Genomic DNA, 26,768 nt, shown 5'->3' on the forward strand with positions numbered 1-26,768 from the left:
ATAAAATCTCCCCCCCCCCCTAATGCAGTCAGTGAGTTTATTTTTTATGCTCTGGGCACTGTGATAGTACACACTGAATTTGTTTTCGATTGGCTTGAGACTTGGGTTCAACTTAACGATCCCACATAACAGCGCAAGAATAAGAAAGTTCAAGACAAGAGCTGGTGAGGCAAGGGCTTACCATGGCTGCTGTCTGTTCCACGTGTCTCCTTCAGTGATGTGGAGAGGAGATTCAGGAAGATGCTTGCCATTCGAACAACAAAACATCTTCCACCACATTTCCACTCACTAGGTCTATTGATTTGTCATCGACACTGTTCAAAAGTAATAGCCTAATGCTCCTGCAAAGTAACACAACAAAGAAATAACCGAAGAGCGCAGAAAAGCCAATCAAATTCGGAGCACGATCTGACAGCTTTCTACTGCTAGCCACCATCTTGAACGTTGAAGAACTGATCAATGGGAGTGATAAACTTTGTTGATATTGATATTCACAGATGAGGCTACATTTCACCTTTCTGGACAGGAACACATATACAATGTTTGTATTTGGAGCATGGAAAATCCATGTGTGATTGTTGAAAATGAAACCACCTCCCAGAGTCAATGTGTTTTGTGCAATGCCAGAGAAAAAGATACGTGATGTCTTTCTTTTTGCCAAACCAACAGTGACTGAATCAACATTTCTTAATATGTAAACCGAATGGTTTATCCCACAGCTGAATGACAGTGATATCTACATTATGCAGTTGGACAGGATGCAGAATTTCTTGAATAACACCATACTGCAGTGATGGATCAAACACGTAAACAAATATGATGAGACTCTCCTGACGCTCTAGCTACATAACATTTCACCCTGTGATTTTTTTATACTCTGGAGTTACATAAAGGACACTGTTTATGTTCCTCCTCTACCTCAGTCCCTGCCTTCTCACTACCACTAGCTGCCATTGTGAGAAAACTGTCTCTTGGCAGTCACTGATGCAACTAACATTAAGAACAAGAGAGACACAAAAACTTGGTCAGTTTCTCAAAAGATTACGGTGGCAAATATTAATTTTATGCATAACATAATATCATAATAACTTCATCAAACCCCAACGATCATTTTGTAAAGCCCTGTAAAATATACTCTTAGATATTTCTGAAGAATTCTTAATGTACTTATTTAACACCTGTTTTGTTGTTTCAAATAAAAGTAACCAACCTAGTATCCAAAAATATATTTCCAGCAAGAGATACAGAAGTATTATTAATATTCTTTGTTAAATACAGTCAATGATAATACCTTAACATGAAATAAAATGATAGAAGTATTTACATTAAGAAAACAAAAATTATTGTTAGCATCTAGTTGAGTAGCAACTAGAATTTGAATAAGATCCTAGAATTGTTATTATTTGTTAAGATTCCTAATTTCTTACAGATTGATTTTTCTTCTGACTGTTGGTCGCTATACTTGAAGGCTTTATCTTTAGTTCACCTTTTTCTATCTATTACTGGTTTTTATTTCGGAACACACTGCACGCAAAAAAAAAAAAAAAAAAACTATTTATTTTAAAAGGCTGATTACAGAGAATGTGCATAAATAAATAAAAGAGTAAAGTGGTGAAAAGTAATATCCTCAAATTTTAAAGTGAGACTTTACATTATGCATAACTGTGCAATTCCTTTTCAAATCAGTTTTTCTTCTTTTGAAGTTCTTTCCTGATGCAGAAAAGAATATTCCATATTTTCTTATATACATTAATTAACTGTATCTTCTTCTGCTTCAGGCTCTTCAGGAACAACAGGGTCATTTTCAGCTTTCCTTTTTCCTCTTTTCTTCTTTGGCTGTTTAGCAGCAAGAGCACTGCGCTCCTCTATGACTTTGTTCATATGTTCTTTCTGCATGAAAAGAAGAAAGATGTAGGTTAGAAGTTTTTCTCTTTTTTATTATTTTTTATATCTACAAAAATACAAAAAAATACTAGAAAAGTTACATGATAAAAATGCAGAATGCTAGTATTTGAAGCGTAACATAGCAAAAAGTCCAAACAAACCCACCGCATGGTTTTCTCCTATGGGATAGCATTGGAAAATCAATCGCAAGGTCAACTTTTACAATGGTGACAGCAGTCATGAAACAAAATTGTGATGTGTATCTTACCTCAATGAAAAGGATGCAGTTTTGGAGAATACATCTATACCTAGGTAAATTACACATACTTTACAGAGGATAAGGTAAGAAATACTTTTAACAACCAGACTGGATCAATAATATGAGCAACAGCTTCCACCTTGTTTTCTGTGGTTCTTTTAATTTGACTTTTTGCTTTTAAGAAAGAGAGTAGGAAAAACATTAAAATTCTGAGAAAAAAAGGTACTCACTTTGACATGTCGTAAGTCTATAATTCATTATTTCATCAAGAATACTTAGCTTCTCTAAGGGTATTAAAACAGGAGCACTTACATGTGAAGGCAGCAAGGTTAAAAAATATATATAAAAACAGATACAGTGAAAGCCCAATTTTATGTTCCTGGATTTTACATTTTCCTGCATTATGCATTCAGTCTTGATGGTCCCAATGTAGCAAAATGATATAAATTTTCCTAGATTTTACATTTTCCCGCATTTTCAGCTTGGTCACCAGAAAAACGTAAAATCAAGGTTCCACTGTATTCATAGGAAGGTTAATAAGTTTGTAGCACTACATGTAAAAGTTGAAGGCTAAAATGTGTTCTAAGAAAGTGAGGCCTGTAATGAAGAAGTAAGAAGGAGGATGGAAGTGAGTGGAAATCAGATTAGGGAGCTAGTTAGTTTTCAGTATGCTAGTTTGGATACTGTGCTTTGTTCCATATAATGTCCAGTGGTCAGAAAAACAGTGGTCAGAAGTAGTGCACTACTTGTAGCGTCGCTAGCTAGCTACAAGATTTGTAGCTGTAGCTGTAGCGATGCTATATTTTTAAAATTGTAGTTGTAGCGGTAGCGAAGCTATAAAATTCCTGTAGTTGTAGCGAAAATTTTGCTACAGCTACATTTTTTCTCAGAATTTTGAGGTGAATTTTTAATGTGGCAACAGCGTCAGAAAAAACCCTTACTTTTGCAGGAGGTTCATAAAGACAAAGTCTATTGCATGGAAATACAGATTATCTAGATTGCAGATTATAGATATCTGCATGTTATATAATTAGTATCTGAATAATTCAGATATCCAGATAACTAACTGACATATATGAATATATTCCAGCTAACAGCTACGTCTTTTTAGCTGCATTGCTATTTTGGGGAGAAACATGCCTCGTTTTCTACACCGCTGGAAAAAAAGTGGCTCATTTGCATCACCCCCGGAACAAATCCTGTGCATATCCATGGTGTAAGAGACACCAAAATGTCATTAATTGCTGTGTAAAACAGAACTTGCAGTGCAAAAACGAGCGATGGATTTTCCACTGCACTGACAAAGGAATAGTGCCAGCAATAAATGGCTCAGTACGTTAACAGCATTGATTATTATCAGTATTGTTACAAGAATGATAGAGTTTCAGGAATTACAATTATTTTCGCGACAATATTGGTTCACAAATTTTAAAATTATAACACATTTAGAACACTCGGTTTACACGACAGTTTCCTCAATATATTGTATCATATTGTATAAAGTACGTACGAGTTATTGACTTTCCTGCAGAAACTACAATTTTCTTTAGTTAGTATACATAGTTTTCAAATTTATGTATTTTTCCTACTTTTGCATCACTTTTCTGTAACTTTTGCTAATCATGACATCATCATCATTCGCCGTTTCCAGCCTCTGACTGGGTCGGCATAGAAGTCAAGCCTCTCCATTATTTCCTGGTCTTCCACCACTCCTCTCTTTCCACGATGTTCCAATCTTGTCCTCTTCTCCTAACACTCTCCACTATCTGCTCTTTCCACAGACATATTGGTCTCCCCCTTGACATTATTCCCATTCCTTGTGCATTGTAAGCTCTTACTGGTAGTCTTTCTGCATCCATCCACTTCATGTGCCCGAACCATCTCATTTGTGCCTGATCTATCCTGTCCTGAAGCTTCACCACACCCACTGTCTGTCGGATCTCCTCATTCCTTATTCTATCCCTTCTAGTCTTCTTGCATAGACCCTTAAAAATTGCATCTCCACTGCCTGCATCTTTTTTTGTCTCTCTATATCACGTAATTATTGGCACATAGTATGCATTATATATTACCTTCTTGCATTTCATAGGTAGATCCCTGTTCCATATTAAACTTCAAACGCTTTTATATAGTCCACCACCCATTTGTCCTCTTCTGTTTATCTCCTCATCTATTCCTCATCTTTTCTCAATCATGACAATGTGGATGAATGGTTTATTTAATTATTCTCTTATCTATAGTCACTTTCTGCCACTTTCGGCTAATTGTGAGAACGAGGAAGAATGATGAATGATGAGCAGGAGGATCCCATCCTCCCAACTTGGTGTCTTTTCTAGTTTTTGTTTTGAGTCCATTGTATGCATAGATAAGCTGATCGAGACTGGATCCGAGCCATTATGTGCCTCCGCTGGGTATCGAACCTGGAACCCTTTTGTAAACAAAGGGCTCCAGGCACTTTTCATTCAAAATGCTGCCTTCACATCAGTCTATTAAAAAATGAAATATTTATTCTCAAGAAAAATATGTTGATGTGAACATAAATACGTAATCCTACCAAAATCATTTGTGTATAGTTGTAATCATTAATTTGGGTAACACCCTAATTGCAATATTCATATATCAAATTTGAATTGAAATGCCATTTGCATAGGTATGTTATTCTCAAAAACTATAGTAAAAATAAGTAACTGAAGTAATACTGCTATCAAAATTATGGAATCACGGGAATCATGATAATAAATAACAGAATCTATTTACCAGTAGTAGGGGATTTTTTTAATATCCACATGGCTGTTTTTAAGTATTTTTATGCAGAAGTAGCGCAAAAAGTAGAGAGTAGCGAACAAAGTAGTGTAACAAGCTACTTTTTGGTAAATGTAACTGTGACTGTAGCGAAGCTACATTTTACAAGAGTAGCTGTAGCTGTAGCAAAGCTACTTTTAAAATGTAGCGTTCTGATCACTGATGAAAAATGCTCTGTTACATTCCATACCAATGCTTCAATACTGAGCTAGCACTGGCTCTGTTCTCCCCTTCCACAACTTAGAACTCGGAGCAAGTTTTAATATTCATTCTAGGTATATTACAACTTCTCATCGCTACTGGACTCTATTGGACCTGTGAACACTAACGCCATCTCCACGCAACTGAGGAAACTAATTCAAGTAAACTAGCCATTTGAAATAGCTTATAAGGGTGAACATTAAAGCACATACAGAAATCTAAATTGTGGGGAGACCAGTGGTTCACTCGGAAATTCAGTGCTAGAGCACTGGAATCGAAGATGAAAGACCCATGTTTGATTCCTGGTAGAGTCACAATTTCACACAACTTTTCAGTTAGCATAATTTTCTTGCCTACAAAGCCAGATAACAGTGGCGATGACCATCATCCAGTAAAAATGCATTTCATAGGCCTTGGCTAAGAAAGGGCTGTTGAACCACAGAGTTTACTTCATAGCATACCTTACTCTACAAAATGAGAATGAATATATGGATTTTACAGAAGTTTAAGAAGAAGATGTATTCAATGAAAAGCCTTTTGGCAAGCTTTACTAAATGTATATTGATCTGGTTTCCCTGGAGATTTTTAATGGAAAAGCATTATAAATATTATTTTTATCAACGACTTTATTACCCAGACTAAGCTCACAAGAAATCATGTAACAAATATATTCTGGAGCAATGATGGCAATTGGAGGTCAATGAAATGTGTTGTAAGAGACATTTTTCATATCAGTACAGTGAGTACTGAAGCTAAGAATCAGTGTAGTCAGTTTGACCCTGGTTCATTCTACCCCATTGCTTTACATGAGTAAACTCTGGGAAATCATGTTGAAAGTACTGTACATGTCTTGATGCAATGTGTTACTTCAGTCTTGTGGGATGCTAGCTTTATTTCATATCACAAAACAATTTGACTTTAACATGTTGCAAAGTAAACTTATTTTCTTTACTTTTATCTCCTAACTTTTGTGCACCAGTATGTAAAATGACATTTAGAATTTCAAGAAAGAAATGTATTACATACCAGGAATGAATTCTGCCTGACCAGTAACTTCACGTCATCAGCATTTACAGACATCCGTTTCCCATGCCTGGAAAATAAGTGTTGCAATATTATTGTATGCAAATACCACATCCTATTGTATGTAAAAATAACGAAGAAAAATCTTTCAATTAAGGCTACATAACATGTTGTCTGACTTTTACCTTATGTTTAAGCACACACAGGAGATGTACTATGTAGAAACGTAAGCAAAATTGTAGGCTTGACCAGACTCGACCCTGGATCTATGCTCTGTTGCCTTTGAAACACTGACAGCATTGCAGTGACACTAACTAAGACAATTTCCACACAGGTAACCCAATTAACCAGAACCGTTGGGCCAACTAGAGTTTTTCTATGAGGAAGGTTGAGTTGACATTGGTTGACACATTGAAGTTGGTCTTACATTGTACCAACATTGCCCAACCATGGAAAAGTGAGGCAAAGTCAAACCAGGGCTCGCTCAGTAGCTCAGTTGGTAGAACCACAGTATGCTAGAAATCCTTGTTGAACCTACATTTCTTGCATACATTTCTATATCTGAATAATATGTTCAAAATTGTGTTGTGAGATTATAACGAACCATTTTTTCAATATCAAATTTACATCAATGAAACATACCGTGGCATAAGTGATGATTTCTTCTTCCCGATTCTTACAATATTTCATTGGCAATGTAAATAGTTTGAATATATTTATGATGTAATGGATTAGTAATTAGTGAAGTAAGCAAGAACTGTACTGTGTGGAAACTAGTAGGGATGGGGTATGAGGCTTCCATGAAAGTATAAGCATGTAACTTAAAAATTTAATCCTTAAAAGGCGAGGGTGTTTTTCCTGATAATTGCACAAATGCAGAGGGTATATTCAGTTGGGAATTTAAAATTCTGCAATGTTTTAAATAAAAATGAATATCTCAGAAGCTACAAATGTAGAGTTACAATCACACCTCGTTTTGTTCAGCATGGAATAAGATATAAGCCTATTGTAAAAAAAAAATCAATTTTTCCTTTATCAAGTAGAGAAGGAAGTAAGAAATTTAAAAATATATATTTTTTTTTACCAAATTTCAAATTTGGCTGGCTCCCACATAGACAATGTCACAACATGAGGTAAAAAACAGTACCTGCATGGTGTCTGATATATGTGACTCTCTCATTGCAAAAAATATGCACTTGTTGATACTTTTGGAGGGAAAAAAAAATTCCAAATTAAAGAAAGCAACATGCATAATTTTATACCCATAACTTACGAGAAAAAGGTTCACCCTACATTTCTTCATAACATCTGTCATCACTAACCACCGTTAATTATGTCACCGTCTCCACCTGAATCCGAATCCAATTTATGCAGCTACACCTCAATGTCCCTTGATGACAAACCAGGTATTCTGGTGATCTTGTACATCTTACTTTTTTTGGAGGGGAGCCCACAGTACGCCACTGATGTAGCACAACACCGTTTGCAGTAAACGACTGATGCAGCACAAAATGCACAAATCCAGCAACAAATGTCACACACATGTAACCTCAAATTAACCTCAAGAAGAAACTTTGTCAGAAGAACATTTCCTCTTTAGGTCCGTGACTTCCAAAGACAAAAGTATAACTACCAGACTTCGCAGATGCTAAAAAAATACTCCCCCCCACCAAATCTCCCTTTAGCTGCTTTGTTCCCTCTTTCTCCAATCTGCTGACAATCGATGCCTATCAAAGCATGTGACATTGTTGATTTGTCTATAGTAATGGCAGGAACATGACTCCCCCCCCCCCCCTTTTCCATTAGCACTCTTCCAAGAAGTTGAAAGACCAAGCTTTTGTCAGCAAACAGGAAATTATCACTAGGAATCAGAACTGAAGAACAGAAATGAATGTTCTGAAAATCCATAAAAGGAAATACCAAAAAAATAGTATGCATTTTATCTAGGGGGACCTCCCCCACCCCCTCCTCAATATAGCCAGAATCAAATTACAGTTCACTGATTACTCATGACGTACTTTAAAGCTTATGTAGAAATCAAGATATGTATCTCCAAAAAAAATATCTGAGTCACAGTATGTTCTAAAAGTCACACACACGATGATGTAGATTGGTCCAAAGATGGACCAACCCGGCATTAGCGAAAATATGTGGTGGTGAATTTTTGTACCAGCTCAGCATTTAAGGGTTACAGAATATGAATAGGAACACAATGCATGCATAAGATACTGTACTGTTGTTGCATATGTACGAAATATTTACTTGCAAGTTAGAACTCAATTTAAGTCAGAATTTGCAGTGTGCAGCTGACAGACACCTTAATCCACACAAAATGAAGGGCTCCACTTACGTAAGAATAACTGGGTCAGTCATGGAGCGCAGGCACGTATCCAGAGGGGGGGCTTAGGGGGCTCGAGCCCCCCCCCGAAAGTTTTAGGTTTACACTAGATAAAATGAGTTTCTTTTGTTTCTTGTGGTGTGAAATAAAATAATGTGACAATAATTTAAGGAAAGAAATAATTATCGAGGCAAGACGGAGAATGTTCCGTAACCCTGTTATTGATAATAGCACATATCCAAGATGGAGCACAGGGGGCTCGACCCTCTCCCCAGGAAATTTTTCACTTTACGTTAGATAAAATTAGGTTTTTGGCTTCTTAAATAATGTGAAAATAATGTAAGGAGAGAGATAATTATCGAGGCAAGACGGAGATGTTTTACATCCCTGTTATTATTAATAGCACGTAGCCAAGGTGGGGATGAGGTGGCTCGAGCCCCCCCCCCCCTCCTCAGGAAATTTTTAAATTTACACTAGATAAAATTAGATTTTTGGCGTCTTGAATAATGTGAAGATAATAAATTTATAAATCTGAGAGAAATAATTATCGAGACAAGACGGAGAGTGTTCTATAACCTTATTTTTGTCAATAGCACGTATCCAAGGTGGGAATCAGGAGGCTTGAGCCCCCCTTCAGGATTTTTTTTCTGTTTACACTAGATAAAATTAGGATTTTGGCTTCTTGAATAATGTCATGATAATTTCGGAGAAATAATTATCGAGACAAGATGGAGAATGTTCTATAACCCTGTTATTGTTAATAGCACGTATCCAAGGTGGGGTTGATGTGGCTCGAGCCCCCCCAGGATTTTTTTTTATTTTACACTAGATAAAATTAGGTTTTTGGCTTTTTGAATAATGTGACGATGATTTAAGGAGATAGACAAGTATCGAGGCAAGACGTAGAATGTTCTATAACCCTGTTGTTGGTAATATTGCACGTACACTTTTCTTGCGCTTTCGGTGTTGTTTCAGCGCACTTGAGGACTATGTAGAGACTTGTCAGCAGCACAACAAAGGTAGAGCTACACGTAGGGCGATTCGTTGTAATTTCTAATCTTTGGAAGGCGGGAGAGGGTACGTTCTTGAATGAGAGAAGGAGTCAATTACTGGCGAGATTAACGAATCGTTTTATCTGCGGAACGTTCTACAATATAATGAGGATATAAATACGCCGATTCAATTTTTCGATTGATCTGTACAAAGAATCGGTTAATGAGATTTCAGAGGTAAGTGTGACAATTCATACAGTCGATTGGTGATCAGATCAGTCAGCGTCCTCTGGTTGCTTTATAAGATATAGTGATTCGAAAATGAAGACATTGACCACAGCAGAACTTCCGGGGCCTCAGAGTAGTGCTAGCTCGGTTCGAGGGCCGAAGAGATCAAGGCCTCTCTCTCTCTTTCTCTCTCTCTCTCTCTAAAGTGAATATTTCATCAGTACCGGATATTAAAACAGAAATAAACTGCATAGATCAACTGAAAATCAAAGTTTTGAGTGATGATTTAGTTTTGCCAGAACTAAATTTCGTATATGTAGTCTGAGAATTTCATGATATAAAAAAATACTTTTGTTTAGGCCTACTGGGTTCGAAACACATTCAAACTCTTAACTACCATAAAGAGACAACCGAAAATTTATGAATGTCGAGAAGAGAAAGCAAGAAGATGTTGCATATGTAAACATTTTAGGCAGAAATTGCAGGCTCTACCAGGACCCAAATCAGGGCTCTACCAACTGAGCCACCTAGTCATCCTTGACTTCAACCGATTTTTCGTTAAAATGTCTACATAGTACATGTCCTGTGTATATCAAATCGTAAGGTGTTGCCTGTATAGTGAACAAGCACAGAAAATATAGAAGAGAGAAGCAAACTGAGGAGCATTCCCACCGGTTGAGGAGAATTTTTTTCTGTGGTCAACAAGAGCTACTACTTCAAGGTGACAATGACAGTGGCCTAATAAGGGAGATTTCACACCGTGTCGCCTGAAGATTAGGTTTGTGCGGCCTTTTGTGTCGCTACGGTGTGAAACGTTGCTGTTGATTGGCCCATTCCAATCGACATGTATCGCGTTTCCCTTCGGTCTGAAACCTTCCTAAGTCTTGAAAATCCAAGTCACGAGGATGGAAAATTAGGGCCTTGTTAAGGTTAGGTGTGAAGGCAGGCAGACGACAGCACCCTAAAGGATCATATTCAAACCTGCAGGAAGAACGCATCTTACTTCAATCTCCAATACGATGATAAAAACTTCTGGTGAGTTCATTTTAAAAAATGTGTCCGAGATAAAGAGAGGCGTGCCCAGGATTTTCGGAAGGGAGAGGGGTTACGAATACTATTTTTGGTAGTCAGTCCTGATTTTGCCATTTTTTTCCTGTCTTTGACGTCCCTTTTTATATATATATATATATTAAGGAATACTGGGTCAAATGGGGTTATTACCTCACCAACCCTCCCTTGGGCACGTCTCTGGAGATAAATGATCATACTGGGAGATGAAACATTAGATGTGTTGGGAACGGAAGGGTTTTCATTATGCATTAATTGTTTGTTGATCCACCTGTATTCGAGAAGACTTCCTTTGTTTCGTGCCAATATATAACAAGACAGCGGAAGCTGTGACAGGCATTTTTGAACACTTGTGAGTGCTAAGGCCTGAATCTGAACAATTTGGTGGGTTTCGGCTTTTATAAGAGCTGAAAAAATGGGAGGACAAGACACGTTAGTGGTGTTCAGACTCGAATCAGAGAGAAATATTCGAGAGCTGTCTCGCAACCTACAATTTGAATCTCACGTTGTCGAGTGGATTGTCCATCCCGTGCATGTGTAACAGCTTCGTAAAAACACTCAAAGATACCATAGATGTTTTTATACCTGATGAGAAGAAATGGACAAACACACATACTGAGATGGTTCCGGCACACATTATTAATGCATGGAAACAGAGGAGTCAAGTGGTAAAAAATGTTCCGATTTCACGTTCTGATTAAAATGATAGCCTTACAGTGGCAACGATTTAAGGGATAGTTGCTCCCCATTTTTTATTTTTCTGTTTCAAAATTATGGTCTCTTAATGTTAAGCCTTGGCTACCAAGAGAAAGTAAACTTTCCTTGCAACGCCCTTCGCACTCCCCCCCCCCCCCCCCGTTTTGGAACCCAATTGCAACCACTGGTCTTAAACATACAATTGTGAGGTTCTTACTATACCCCTTAAAAAATTGGTGTTGAGCCCCCCCCGAAAGGAATTCCTGGATACGTGCCTGATGGAGCGCGAATGCTATAACTCTAAATGTTTATGAACTAAAATGCAATGTTTAAGAGAACAAAGGGGGAAAAAATACCTTGCAAAAGCTTCCAAATCTTCACTGTATATTTTCATTTTCTTCCAGACAAATTCTGAAATAAGTTCAAGAGAATTCTTGTCATAGGTTACTTTCATTGCTTCTCCTACTTCTCTGCATATCTTCCGTGTGTTGCTGAAGACAGATACACGTAGTTTCTAAGTAAAGGACACAAGGATTTGGTAAGACAATTATTCTTTGCCTTATTAAAAAAATATTACTAATATCTGAATGTTTAAAGGTAAACACACATTAATCATGACTCAATATTACTCTGTCATTGTATAAACTCCTTTTTAACATACATTATTTTTCTATTAATTAATATTAACAAGAACAATCACTGACATTGATGATTGAGGAGATCATATATCTTGCATGATAAAGACTAAGAAATAGTTACAAAAACACTAAACTCACTGACCAAGGCAGTTTTTTTAATGTAAAAAAACACTTAAAACACTTAAAAAAACATGTAATGTTTCCACCCTGAATGAGGACTTTCTTCAGACTAAAAAACAATTTCAAAATCAAAAATTTTGATACAAGGTTGAAGCATTACATGTATAGTGTCTTTTTACATAAATAAAACTCCCTTGGTCAGTGTATTTAGTATCTTTGTAGTAACATGGAAGCAAGATCTAATTTGGTTACCATAAGAAATAGTATTGCTCATGTTGGAGAGTATAAGCTTCTTGTAAAGCTTGATTAAGGTAATGGAAATTCACTTAGATGAAGGGATATAAAGAATGAATGACTTAATCAAGTCATGGTCCTATCACAGCTGTAGGTGGAGACTATAAAATATATTCAATTCAATGCAGGAGCAGTCACCAACCATGGCCGACATATGACTTGCTGTTGCCTACTGCACCGAATTATCCTGCATGTATAGTATAATTGACATTCGTACACATAGAGGTGCTGACTGTGCCAGTGACCATTATTTAGTAATTGCTAAATTAAGAGAAAGACTCTCAGTGTTAAATCATAAGCAACAAAATCTAAAAGTTATAAAATTTGATACAGGAAAGTTTACTGATGAAAGAATTAAGAAAGATTACCAAATTAAACTGTCAAATAGATTTGATATTTTGCAGGATTTAAATGATGATGAAAATATAAATGAAACAGACGTAAATAAGAATTGGGAGCACATACGTAATGCAATAGAATCAGCAGCTAAAGAAAGTATAGGATACCATAAACCGAGAAAAAGTAAGCCATGGTTTGATAATGAATGTCATAATCTAATAGAAATAAGAAATCAGGCTAGATTTAGGTGGTTAAATAACTCTGATTATACAAATCTAAACAATTATAATAGAATAAAGCGAGAAGTTAACCGCACGTTTAGAAGTAAAAAAAGAGATTACTTGAAAAGCAAAATTAACGAAATTGAAACAAACAGCAAAAATAAAAATATCAGAGATTTATATAAAGGTGTAAATGAGTTTAGAAAGGGGTGGCAACCTAAAGTAAACTTGATAAAAGATAAAGACGGTGATTTTCTAGCTGACCCAAGCGATATTCTAAATAGATGGAAGAACTACTTTAATGACCTTTTAAATGTCCATGTAGGAGATAAATCAGAAGTGAATGAAGTACACACAGCAGAACCTTTAGTTCCAGAACCTAACTTGACTAAAGTTAAAGATGCTATTAAAAGGCTAAAGAATAACAAAGCACCTGGCATTGATTTAATACCAGCTGAGTTAGTTAAATATGGTGGAAATTCATTAATATGTCAAATTCATAAATTAATTTGTTTAATATGGAATAAAGAAGAAATCCCTCAACAGTGGAAAGAATCCATAATTGTTCCTGTGTTTAAAAAAGGTGATAAAATGAACTGCAATAATTACCGTGGAATTTCTCTACTCTCAACAACATATAAAATATTATCTAACATTCTTTTAACAAGACTAACCCCATATGCTAATGAAATTATAGGTGATTATCAATGTGGATTTAAACGTAACAGATCAACTACAGATCAAATTTTTCACATCAGACACACTTGAAAAAAAGTGGGAATATAATCAAAATGTCCATCAGCTATTCATTGATTTCAAAAAAGCATATGATTCCGTCAAAAGAGATAAATTATATAATATATTAGTAGAGTTTGGAATACCTAAGAAGCTTGTTAGTATGATAAAAATATGCACCAGTGAAACAGAAAGTAAAATTCGTGTGGGTATTAATATGTCTGACAAATTTACAATTCATGATGGGTTAAAACAAGGAGATGCATTATCTCCATTGCTCTTTAATTTTAACTTAGAATATGCTGTTAGGAAGGTAAAAGAAACTAAAGAAGGACTAAAATTAAATGGCGTGACTCAGTTTTTAGCATATGCAGATGATGTAGACTTACTGGGGGATGATGTGAATACAATTAAGAATAATGTAAAAATATTTTTCAAAACTGCTAAAGAGATAGGTTTGGAATTTAACAAAAAGAAAACTAAATATATGCTTACAGGTCGAAAACAAGTGTTAGGTAATAATCAAAATCTAATTATTGATAATAACTCATTTGAACCAGTTTCCAAATTCAAATACTTAGGAGTAATATTAACAAATGAAAATTATATTAAAGAGGAAATAAAAAGTAGGCTTAATTCAGGAAATGAATGTTACTTCTCTCATCACAAACTTTTGTCTTCTCGTTTAATATCTAAGAAACTAAAAGTTAAAATATACAAAACAGTAATTTTGCCTGTAGTATTATATGGATGTGAAACTTGGTCTCTTACATTGAAAGAGGAACATAAATTGAGAATATTTGAAAATAAGATCCTTAGGAAAATATTTGGACCTAAAGGGATGAGGAGACATGTGAGTGGAGAAGGTTACATAATTTAGAACTACATAATTTGTATTCATGTCCAGATATTATTAGAATAATTAAATCAAGAAGACTTAGGTGGGCAGGCCATGTGGCACGAATGGGAGAGGAAAGAGGAGTTTACAGGATTCTTGTTGGGAAACCTGATGGTAAGAGACCTGTAGGAAGGCCAAGACGAAGATGGAGGGACAACGTTGAGATGGACATAAGGGAAATCGGTAGGGATGGAAAAGAGTATATAGATCTTGCTCAAGATAGGGAAAGATGGAAGGCCAGTGTTGCTGCAGCCATGAACCTTCGGGTTTAAGAAGGCTAGAGAGTTAGTTAGTTATGTATAGTAGAGGAAACGAATGGAAAAAATGGCCTAACCCAGAAATAATTGCAACACAAATGTTTTAGTGACAGATACTGCTGAATGGTATAGTGAACAATACCTATATTAAAAATCCACCATGCAAAAGTTTGGAGAAAATCAGTCATCTTGGAAAATGGCGCCAAAAATTCACCTTAAAAATTAAATTTAGAAAGATTCAAATATTTTCTTTAGTTTTTAGAATTAGTGTAAAAGTTGGTTTCTGCACAAAAAACAGCAAATACGAGGGGCGTTCAAGTCAATCGGGGACTTATTTTTTTTCCAGTTTTAAAAAGACGCCTAGGCTGGAGGTTTTGTATGCAGTAGGAACTGGCAACTGTGTGCTGTTGCTGGTAGGCGGTGCTTATTTCCCGCGCTTCTGCATAGACCGTTATTCAAGATGGCGGACAACAGTGTGGACGTCTACATGGAACAGCGTGTTGTGATGAAGTTTTTTAGTGAACGAGGACAGAAAACCTGCTGAAATTTACAGAAGAATTCAGGCTCAGTACGGTGATGAGACACTCTGTCTCAGTAAGACATTTGAATGGTGTAAGCGCTTCAAAGATGGCCATATCTTTATTACTGACGATCCCGGTCGTGGTGGATCACAGCCCACGCCAGTCATTCCTGGGAACATTCAGCACGTGGAGCAGCTGATCCTGGACAATCGTCGCATAACCTGTCGTGAAATTGCAAGTATCAATACTATACTATCAACAGTGAGTATTACTGCAGTGTTCTGCGTGATGTGCATAAGAGTTTATGGAAGAAACGTCCGGGTTTCATCACAAAGGGTGTTCTATTTTTGCAAGACAATGCACGACAGCATACCGCTCAACGCACATTCCAAACATTCCAGGAAATCTGCTGGGAGATATTACCACACCCACCCTATAGTCCTGACTTAGCGCCTAGTGATTTTCACCTGTTTGGAACCCTGAAGGAATTCCTTAGAGGAAAACATTTCAACACTGGTGATGAAGTGAAGAATGCTGTCCTACAATGGTTCCGACGTAATGATAAATCTTTCTATGCCGAAGCATTCCAGTCGTTAGTTAAACGCTGGGATAAGTGTATAACTGTAGCAGGAGGTTATGTGGAAAAATAAATCCAGTTACCACACTTTGAAATTTGTTCTTCTATTTGTTTTAAAAAAAAGTCCCCGATTGACTTGAACGACCCTCGTATGTAAGAAGCTATGCAATTTACGCCCTAAGGTAACTACCAAATTCATAGCTTATGATTTTCTCTAAAAATTGGTTTGTTTCGTGCCTTTAGAGTCAGGGGTTCAAGAGATATGTAGTTGAATGCAGAGTCATGTGAACGTAATATATTGTTTTCTGCAGTGTTTCGTTCACTTGCATTTGATAAAAGTTATTTTTGTTGTTTAAAAATGTATGTACACAGTAGCAGCGATTAGGTGTCTTAAATGAGCGAGGAGGGGGGGGGGGGGCAAGGACAGTTTACTTTCTACTTACTGAAATTAGAAAGAATCGTATTGGCAAAGTGACGGGTTTAGAACCATATCATATTAGTTCAATGTATTGACAGTGGCGGTGATTAGGCAAGCACCTACCCCACCCCCCATACACACTTATTGTCCCCGCACTATGGTTTCTTAATGCTAAGCCTTGTCTACCATGCCGGCCCCCATGGCAGAGTGGTTAGTAGATTGAACTAGATGCAGGGATCCCAGGTTCAAATCCCGATCTGGGTATGGATGTTTGTGAGTGTCCATTCATCAATGTCATCACTCATCCCCATCTTCGCAAATTAGCCAAAACTGGCACACAAAGCGAAATAAGTAAAATAAAGCAAATCAATCAATAAATCTTGTCTACCACATCGTCGCCTTGTTATCAAGGGGTCCCGGGTTCAATACCTGGTGGAGGCACATAGTGGTTCGGATCCCACTTTAAACTGTAGGTCTATATCCGATTAGCCTTACTGTGCATAAAATGGACTTAAAACACCAAATCAATCAACCAACCAACCTTGCCTACAAGTGGCTTTGACCCAAAATCATCTGCTCGAATTCCATTTTCAATACGATTCTTTCTAATTGCAGTAAGTAGAAAGTTAACTGTCCTTACGTCCCTGCCCTATCGCTCAGTTAAGACACCTAATCGCCGCTACTGTGTGCTTACATTTTCATGAATTTGATTCAGTTACTTTAGGGTGTAAATTACATAGTTTCTTACATATTTGCTGTTATTTGTGTCAGAAACCAATTTTTACACTAATTATAAAAATTAAAGAAAATATTTGAATTTTTCTCATTCAATTACAATTTATGGTAGCTCTATCAAACAAAAAAAAAACATAATTTAGCAAATTTCTGCTCTTTCATTTTGGTTATCTTTCTTTGTACAATGCACCGTTTTTGAGATATTATAATTTTTTTTTAATTTTTAAGGTGAATTGTTGCCGCCATTTTCCAAGAAGTGCAGATTTTCTCCAAACCTTTGGATGGTGGATTTTTAATATATTATTCACTATACCATTCCGCACAATCTGGCACAAAAAAAGTTTGTTGCAATTATTTCCAGGTGAAAAAGTATATTTCTTCTACTACCAAGGGTTTGTGACGATATGTTGATACCATACATATGTAGGATTTTTTTATAGAAGTAAAGCTTTCACATTTTGGAACTTTAAAAATTATAAGAATCTTACACTTAAAAAAATTAACTTCATGGTGCAACACCCCTGTGAGGGCCTGGGCCTGCCATGCAGCATTTTTATTGGGTCCACTCGAGTCTCATTGTTGCTGTTTTCTGACTTTCGTGACTTGTTTTTTTTCAAATACCTCTCCATTTGTTCTCACGATGCTGAGTCAACACAGACATTTTGGGAGCTCCCACTGGAAATCAAAGCACTTGCACCAAAGGTGACATCTCTAACCATTTGCCTACATGGGGCCGATGTTATACTACATGCTCTAATACATTCTTAGCTTAGAATCTCTAATGAAACCTTTATGAGACAGCTAATGCTTTGTTCAACAGATTACTGTTCTTCCTAGAAGTAGTTCACACATTATGATTATTCTCTAAAATATTACCAAGTTACTGGTCTGTATTTATACCAAAGAGTATTGAATGCTCCTTATAGTTAAAAAAGCTGGAAATATACCGTCTTTTGTTGTGGTTAACTGAAGGCAAAGTCATGCCAACATATTTCTGCTAGCAGAAGAAACAGTGCATGCGTAATCTGCTGATAGAACAGCAAATTACCCTTGCTGCTCAAATATTTCTGACAATCCTCAGCATAAAAATGCCACCAATGAAGTGGGAAAGTGATGCATTTACGCCAAGCTATATGCTAAGTTTCATTAAACATTAAATGGAGACCATTAACTTTGGATTGTATTTGCATTAAATGTATGGTTGAAAGCATTTAACTTCTACAATCAATGATAGAATACTAATGATGATGATGCTGTACCCATATTTTTCTAAAAAGAGCCAGAGAAGGCATAAGTGAAATGCGTAGCATGTTATTGTATTTTATTTTCTTGTAAATATTGCTTTTGTGAATAACTTTAATAATACTCCTATTTACAATAAAATTGAAAACTTGGAAAAATATTTAAATTAAAAAAAAATGAGAAAATGAACAGGAAAAGCAATCATTCTCTCTATATAAGGCAACCTGCCTTTTAGTGCAAAAATCTTATCACAGTAATTTAAGGATTGTAGTAGTTCTCGCTGTGTTTAAAACTGTAACACCACAGACTCAATCAGGCCCGTTCCCAGGAAGGGGGGGGGGGGGCATGGCCCCTCCTCGAGCCATGAAAATTTTAATTCGAATGTATAAAAACCTACAAAAATTACATTGATGGTTTTTCAATTTTGCATGAATTAAGATTTTGTCCTTGCACAAATGAATAGGTTGTTTCTGGACAGAGGAAGGCTTTATAAGTCTGCAGTCTGCAATATTGGGCTATTTTAGTTCTATAACGATGGATGCAAGGCTATCAGACATTCCGATTTAGTCGAGACAGTCAATTTCTTTTAATCCATGTTCCAACCTTTTCGCCTCGGCTTGGACACTACTTGCTATAGCTAAGGGAAGAAAGACTCTTGCGCCACTACAGACATTGTACTGGTTATGTAGGACTTTCTGTAAGAATACTTTGTACATTATTAAAATTGTCTGAACTTTTTATGAGTCAAAAAGAGTTGTTTGACACTTGACAAGTAGGAACCCCTTCATTATTGAATGGTTCATTCTATTACAGTGTCACAAATGTTTCACATAATTAGAATAGATTGGAATTTTCTATACTCTTTACATTATGGAAGAAAGGTTGCTCAATGACTGCAATACAAAACCAACCATATAAGGGGCAGTTAGTTCTCCACTCGCCACCACTGAGCAGAAGGATAAAAAACTTTGTTTTCTCTCTCCAACGTCACGGGTTTTCTGCAACTGATTTCCATTCTGCCACTCAATGGCTTAGGGTTAATTAATATTATGTAAATAGGAGAATCCACTTCACAGCAGAATCGTTGCTAGATTTTTGGGGCAAAGAATTCCCTGAAGTACTTTTAACATATATTGTTATTTGTCCAAAACACTCAAGAAATGAAGTACATTATAATTTACGAAATTCTGTCAATCGGAATTTGTTTTACAGCAACTTTTCATATTTTCTACTTATAATTGTCTTGAATATAAATACACAGTGGTGTGACCGTACAACAGACAACTTTCACAGTGAGCAGAAGACATCAAGGCAAAAAAAAATTCGATCCTACGAGCCGTTGAAAATGACATTTTCTATCCGACATGTGTGCAACCCTATTTAATAGCTTCTTGGTTGCCACTATCATTTATTTTTACTGTCGAATAAGATTCTAAAAGCGAAAATACACAAAGAAACAATATTATGCCAACAGACACATTGCGAGGGTGAAGTCACTTAGCCGTTCCCGTAAGATAATTTATTTACAGGGTTCACACTGACTCCAAAGTCCTGGACAAGTGGAGGAGTCAGGAAAACAAGGCTAGGACAGGTCATTGGAAACAAATTATTTTTTAAAAAAATCTTTCAAAACCTAGAAAAGTCAGGGGAATTAAATGATTTTTGCTTGGCAGAATTTGTAACTGGAAACACGTTTCATTTTATCTTCCCAACAATCTTCCTTTTTGGGTAATATTGCTTATACAAAGGTTCTTTCATTTTACTTTTAATTTATTTTCAAAAATGTTCAACAAACGTGATTCATTTGATTAACTTACAAAGTTGAAGTGTAACTCTTTATTTTTTAGCATGTTAAATCATTACACAGTTATGTAAAGTACCTGGAAAAGTGAGGGACTTTGCAAAGTGGGTGTGAACCCTCATCTATCAACCCCCGTAGGTTATTTGAATTATTTGCATTATGCACACTGCTTGTATCATGCAATTTTTTTTCCCTCTCTGACAGAAACAAATGTCAGTGTCAACTGCAAATATTTGTCACGTGGTTGCATACATATGGGTTAGAAAATGCTGTTCTTCAACATTTTGTAACAAAATGAGCAAATATCTTTACCCACTCTCTCCTACACCCCCCAACACACACACACATATATATACAGTATGGGCCTCTCCCATGGCGCAGTGGTACCGTCATTGCCTTGTAATCAAGGGGTCCCGGGTTCGATACCCGGTGGAGGCACATAGTGGTTCGGATTCCAATTTAAACTGTAGGTCCAGTCCCGATTAGCCTTACTGTGCATAAAGTGGACTTAAATCAGCAACTCAAAATATATACAGTGTATAATATGAGAGAACATTTATTTAAAATTCGCCTATGGGTTTGCCCCCCCCCCCCCTCCAAAAAATCCTGGGTACCGGCCTGGACTCAATTGTCATGTTAAAGAATTAGAGCATTTATAGATTGCCACCAATTGAACAAAGCAGTCTTACACATTATCATTTCTGCAAGGGCTGGATTCTTCGCTGAGCAGTGTCTGCCATGTCATTTTAAATATTCAGCACATCCTTCTTGAATGTGCTGATTTTAATTCCCTCCAACAATTTTTTAACCTTCCCAGCGATTTATGATCCATGTTGGAAGCTCATGAAAGTGTTTTAACTAACATTTTTAGCTTTGCAAGAAGAGCAGGCCTTTTCCACTCTCTCAGAGGTACTTCTTTAGTATGCCCTTACCTTTCTAATGTGTTGAGTATGTCCCGTGCAAGACCCTTTACAACCTACACTTTTAACTTTTCTCAAGGGACATTTTACATTCCTTTTTAACTTCTCAGGTAAGGAATTTAGATAAGGGGATTTTTCCTCGTATACAATGAAGGATGCAAAATGGCTATGTGCTGATGTGCAACAAAATTTTTAATTCATTCATTCCTATGGGACTTTAGGTCTTTGGTCAACTTATTTCCGCTAGACAGTAGTTTCATTTACTTCATGCGGGAAACCAATTTGGCTGCTCTAGTGATATTCAACCTCTTTGGATCATACATTTAGATGTTCAATTGTTCATGTATTCACCATTTAATGAATTAAGGACCATCGGTGCCATCTGTCGATCTAGTGTTTCTTTACAAGATCTTTCAAGCAAACCAAACACAGTCTAACCAAAGTTTTCATAAGCATCATACGCTACCCAATACAGCATTTTTAGGTATCAGGAAAATATCTAACCAGCATCTCATCATGTCAAAATTTTGGACAAGAATAATAATTTATTCACAGATTCAGGCTAATAATGATCACACTAATTGCTGACAAGAATTAAGTATAGAAGATGAATACTTGCTGATGAATGTAGTACATTGAAACAATGAAATCTATAGGTGTGTTTTACCTATGTCACAAACTGTTGATTTGTGGCTTCGAGCAGCCATGATTGAGGCCAGTTCTTTGGAATTCAAGTGGGCAGGCAGAAGATACTAACACAGACATTTGTGATTTACAACAAGCATGCAGTTGGTGCAGATGTAACGAGCGCTACATCGTGGCTATTTCCTTGCAAACGACAAATAAAATTGGCCACAAACATGGCAGCTGTGTGCATCCTGATGTCACACATGTACGTCCGCAGGATTTTTTCCAGGGAGGGGCAAGGAAGGTATTTTTTTCCAGGGGGGGCCAACATGGCATATTTTCCCCAATAATAGTGTTCATCCCTCAAAAAACATTGCTTAAATTTGAATTTATCATGTTCGTGCAATAATTAACACACATTATTGTGGCTGAAATTAAATTATATGTGTGAAATATATAATTTTTTGTTGACTTTCATTTTCCAGGGGGGGCCACGGCCCCCCCTTGCCCCCCCTTCCAGACGCCCATGATGTCACATGAAACTCACCTATAGGATATAGTCCATCCATGGAAATATGTAATCAGTCTACAAAACATGGGGTAGATGAAGTAATGTACTTAATTCAGGGTTCCCACTCAAACTCCAAATCCATTTTCCCTGAGTTTTCCAGAATCCTCATATTTTTTCCAGAGTATTGAATGCACAGTAAATGACTACTTTAATTTTGCAATGGCCTCCTCCATTTCCCCTCATAACCATACAATCCTCACCTTCTTTATTACTGTTGTTTTCTGATGCAAATAAAAAAACTAGTTCAATAATAAAATAAAATTACACTTCTTTGCATGTAATTAAGATCAAAGATGACCAGTTTTCTAGAACTTTAAACAACTATGAAACAATTCTAATATCTGATATAGAACATTGAAATATTTTCACACTTTTCATAGATGTTTATAAATGGATACAATATCAATTATCTATAATGCGTTCAACAATAGTTAAGACAAACAAATTTTTGGAATTTTTAAAATATATAAAAATGAAGTGACAATTATTAGTACAGATGTAAAAAGTAATAATAAGTTACTGAGATGGAAATATAAAACAAGAAATGTACTTAATATCTGATACAGCAAATTAAGAAACTTTACTTCTCAGAAGCTTCGAGTGTTTATTTTAATTGTTCTGCAATAGCATTTGCTTCTTCTTGCATCTTTTGTTGTTTGGCTTGTAAAACACGGACATTTGACACTCCTCCTACCTATCACTGCATCATAAACTTGCCGAATAGCCACAACAGACTCTTCTTTCAAGTTCTATATTAAAACCTGCTTATTTACAGAAAACCCACTTTCCACATACGCATTGTCGTGTGATAAAATCAAAACCAACTTAACAGTGCTCCATAACTCAGAGAAGTCATTCTTGCCCTTCATGACACCTGTAAAAAAATAATCTAGTGCATCAGTTTTGATTGAAAAGTTACAAAACTTCTCTTTCAATTCCTTTTCACTACTGACATTGTGCAACAATGTCTTAAACTGGCGAATTACTTTATCACCAGTTACAGCCTTCATTCTCTTTCTCCTCAGAAGTTCCTGTATCAGGTCTTTCATGCGCTGAGCACATCGCTTTGGAAACTGAGTAATTTGCTTCAGAACTAAACAACTAGCAGCTCTCACCAACCTGATCTTAAGGGGACTACGTTTCACAACCTTCTCTGTTGTTGACTGCAAAAAATTCTGCAGCTAGTAAAAACGTAAGCTTCTCCTTTTCATTCACCTCTTTAGCTTCCAAAGCAGCTTTGGCACCAATTCCAATATCAATCTTTGTCAAAGGAATCAAGTTGTCAGAATTCCTGACATCTATTTGCATTAATTTAAAACTATTTTTTGCATTGTTTAATATGTCACTTTTTATGAATCTCCCCATTACATCGATGCAACTGAGCTTCAGTATTTATTTTGTGTGCAGCACTTTTTGAATGACTTACTATAGCTTGATGTCCCATGTTACTAAGTTCAAACACTTTTTTACAAGTTTTACACTTTGCTTGTGTCTGACTGTCCTTTACGTCCTCTAGCCACTTAGACCATTCTGGGTTGACACCTGGATCAATCCACTGGGGATTAAAACTAGTGTGAAAAGTAGACATACTTTTCCTGAACCTTTAAATACCAACTCTACAAATATCCTGCAAGAAAAACATGCTTTTAGAATTGGTAATATTATGAGTGACAGTGATAACAACAGGTATAAAACAAGCATAATCTAAGATGAAGAAGTGAGGAATGCTAGTACGTAATGGTAAGTTAGTGACAGTTACAAGTGAAAGTGTGATGGGAGGATAAGTATACACCATTCGACTGCACTTCACCTCATGACATTCAATTTCTGGCATATCTGTTGAGAAAACTATTTCACTACATGATATTAATGTAGATCTGCTGGTCCTACAAGTTATTCCATTTTACACATATGTGAGCTATTGAGGCATGTAAAAATTCACATGTCATGTCATGACTATAACAATAGTTGAACATGATCAAAAACTTAAAATATGAACAAGTTTTTATGAACAGTACATAATTCATATATGGCACTAGTAAGTAAATATTTAAAATTCTGTTCTAAATGCAGTAAATACACAATCAACAATATTGTATACAAAATATGGCAGAAAATAAATATTTCCCTAAACAGGACACTCCATTTTTTTTACTATTTTGTAAAAAAAGAAGGAAGAAAAAACTTAAAACTACTCCCTAATAAGGGAAATCAGATGAACACTGGTTAACTTTGGACATCAGGTTATCTTTATTACGCATTTTCCACATCTTGAAATATATTTTACGTCATGTAAAAGATCGAAATCGGCTAATTAAATTTTAAAAAGAGCAAAATTTATGAGGGTATAAATGACTTGGTCACCAGCCCTGGAATCGCATTTAAAAACAAGAAACAGACGAACAAATAGATACGAGTTCCTTGCTGAAAGAGAAATTCTACAGACAGGAGCATATTATAATCCCTCAGTTTTGCTTCATTGGAAACCATTAATCAATTACAAGATTTTCCCTGAGATTTGTATTTTTTTTAAAATTCCCTGAGATTTCCAGGTTTTGCAGGTGTGTGGGAAACCTGTTAATTAGGTACAAGAACACATATATTTGAACATTATACTTCAGGTAATGTTTGTAAATATATGGCATGTACAGTGTGATTAGGAATCATCATATTAAGAGTACTTATTCCATAATATGCAGAAGATACATTTCATCACTAAAGAAACTTACCTCTTCATTCGAAAGTGACTGAAAATCCTCATCCATACTCAGAACATAGTTTTAACACAGGTTTTCAACTATGAATAAAGAAATAACTCCCACTCAATCTCAAAAGTATGAAAACCTGAAATGACAATAGAAACATACATATTAGTGATTAAAATTTTAAAAAACCTAATAGTATACACAATTTCTTTGTAACATTGTCCCCCACTGATTGACATGAATCTTTGCACTTTCTCCTACAAAGAAATGTTCTTTCAAACTTATTGGTATGCAGGGAAGAGGTGTAAAATACATTAGGTTTCCAGTCTAAACTGTTGCTTTAACCAGACAAACAGTTTCACTTATATTGAAATAATACTCTGGTAAGTACATGAAAGAAAAACAGAAAATTTTAATTTTCTGTTCCCTGAATTTGTTACGTCATCGTATATCCTTCACCTTCTACAACAAAAATTTTAAAAGTCAAGAGTGGACAGGTATATCATGGGCATAATTTCTTCTTATAAAGTTATTCATAAATTTTACCTAATTCAATTACATATACATGCAAATATATTTTGTACATGAAATTTGAATTTCCATTTTAAAGTTGCATGCACTAGACCTACACTTTTACATGAAATCTGAACTGCAACATGCAAATTAGGTATGGTCAAATTTAGATTTGGGTTCTCACTGGATCCAGATCCAAGTATTTTCAGAAAAAAAAAAACATTGTCCAAACCTAGATTCAACCACCGCTCTCATGTTGCAGTTTTGTCTCAGGGATCCAAATTGCTCAACAATTTTTTCACGGCCTTTTGTAAAACTTGCTGTTTAACACACATTTCATGCAACTGGAAGAATATGATATTTGGTTCTATTTTGCCATGAAGCACACGTATTGCTAGTATGGAAAGCATCCTTGTAATAAACCAGAAAAGTATAACATGCATATACTTATTTGTATATTACAGCGTAGCATATTCGCTCGGTTAAGAAATATTGACCCTGGCAGACCTTGCCAAGCTCCTGCTCAGAAATGTGTAGGATAAACTTTTTACAGGAAATGGTAAGAACACTGGCCTTTGGTGTAGAGGTGACGAGAGGCCAAGCAAGGGTTTAAATAGGTGCGCATGAGAGCGACACGAGGTCTTTTTACTTGGAATCATCGGAGAAGCAGGAGCTATTGGTCTATTTTCTAAACCGAACAGGGTAAGCTAGTCTACACCCTTTATCTGCCATTCGCATTGCTCATTTCAGTCTAAACCGAATCATGAGTTTATTTTAATGTTAATTTAGATAACTGTACCTGGCCCGTTCAGGGCTGTCTCTACCATCAACAGTATTAATCGGGAGGGGAAAGTTACATCCCTATTTAAGATCCCCACATTCACGTTGGAACGCTACGACAGAGCATGTTGCTCCTCCCCAATAATTCAAGGTAAAAAAAATCCACAAACATCTTTGCATTTGCTATTTCCCTCTTGATATAATCTTTACATCTCTACAGAGCATTGCTTCTTACAGTTTAAGTCCATTTTATGCTCAGATAGGCTAATTGAAACTAGACCTACAGTTTAACATGGGATGTGAACTACTATGCAATATGCTTCCATTGGAGCTTGAACCTGTAACCCTTTAATTACAAGGTACAA

The 26,768-nt window shown here is 36.1% G+C and overlaps 1 protein-coding gene across 4 annotated transcripts in view; it reads right to left on the minus strand.

Annotated features, from left to right (window-relative positions):
- Nucleotides 1-1,211: 1,211 nt before the first annotated feature.
- LOC145986417 (centromere protein S-like) overlaps nucleotides 1,212-26,768 on the minus strand; it is a 710,010-nt gene continuing 684,453 nt past the window's right edge. For all 4 annotated transcript variants that reach the window (XM_083120406.1, XM_083120407.1, XM_083120409.1 and 1 more), the window contains 4 exons: nucleotides 25,135-25,249; nucleotides 11,848-12,005; nucleotides 6,173-6,239; nucleotides 1,212-1,890 (listed from right to left, as the gene is read on the minus strand). In XM_083120406.1, the coding sequence (XP_082976532.1) occupies nucleotides 1,750-1,890; nucleotides 6,173-6,239; nucleotides 11,848-12,005; nucleotides 25,135-25,170 (402 nt within the window). In that variant the 5' untranslated portion in view covers nucleotides 25,171-25,249 and the 3' untranslated portion in view covers nucleotides 1,212-1,749. The remainder of the gene's footprint in view (nucleotides 1,891-6,172; nucleotides 6,240-11,847; nucleotides 12,006-25,134; nucleotides 25,250-26,768) is intronic.

The sequence above is a fragment of the Lepisma saccharinum genome, chromosome 4, assembly GCF_977018435.1.
Source record: "Lepisma saccharinum chromosome 4, izLepSacc3.1, whole genome shotgun sequence".
Taxonomy (NCBI): Eukaryota; Metazoa; Arthropoda; class Insecta; order Zygentoma; family Lepismatidae; genus Lepisma; species Lepisma saccharinum.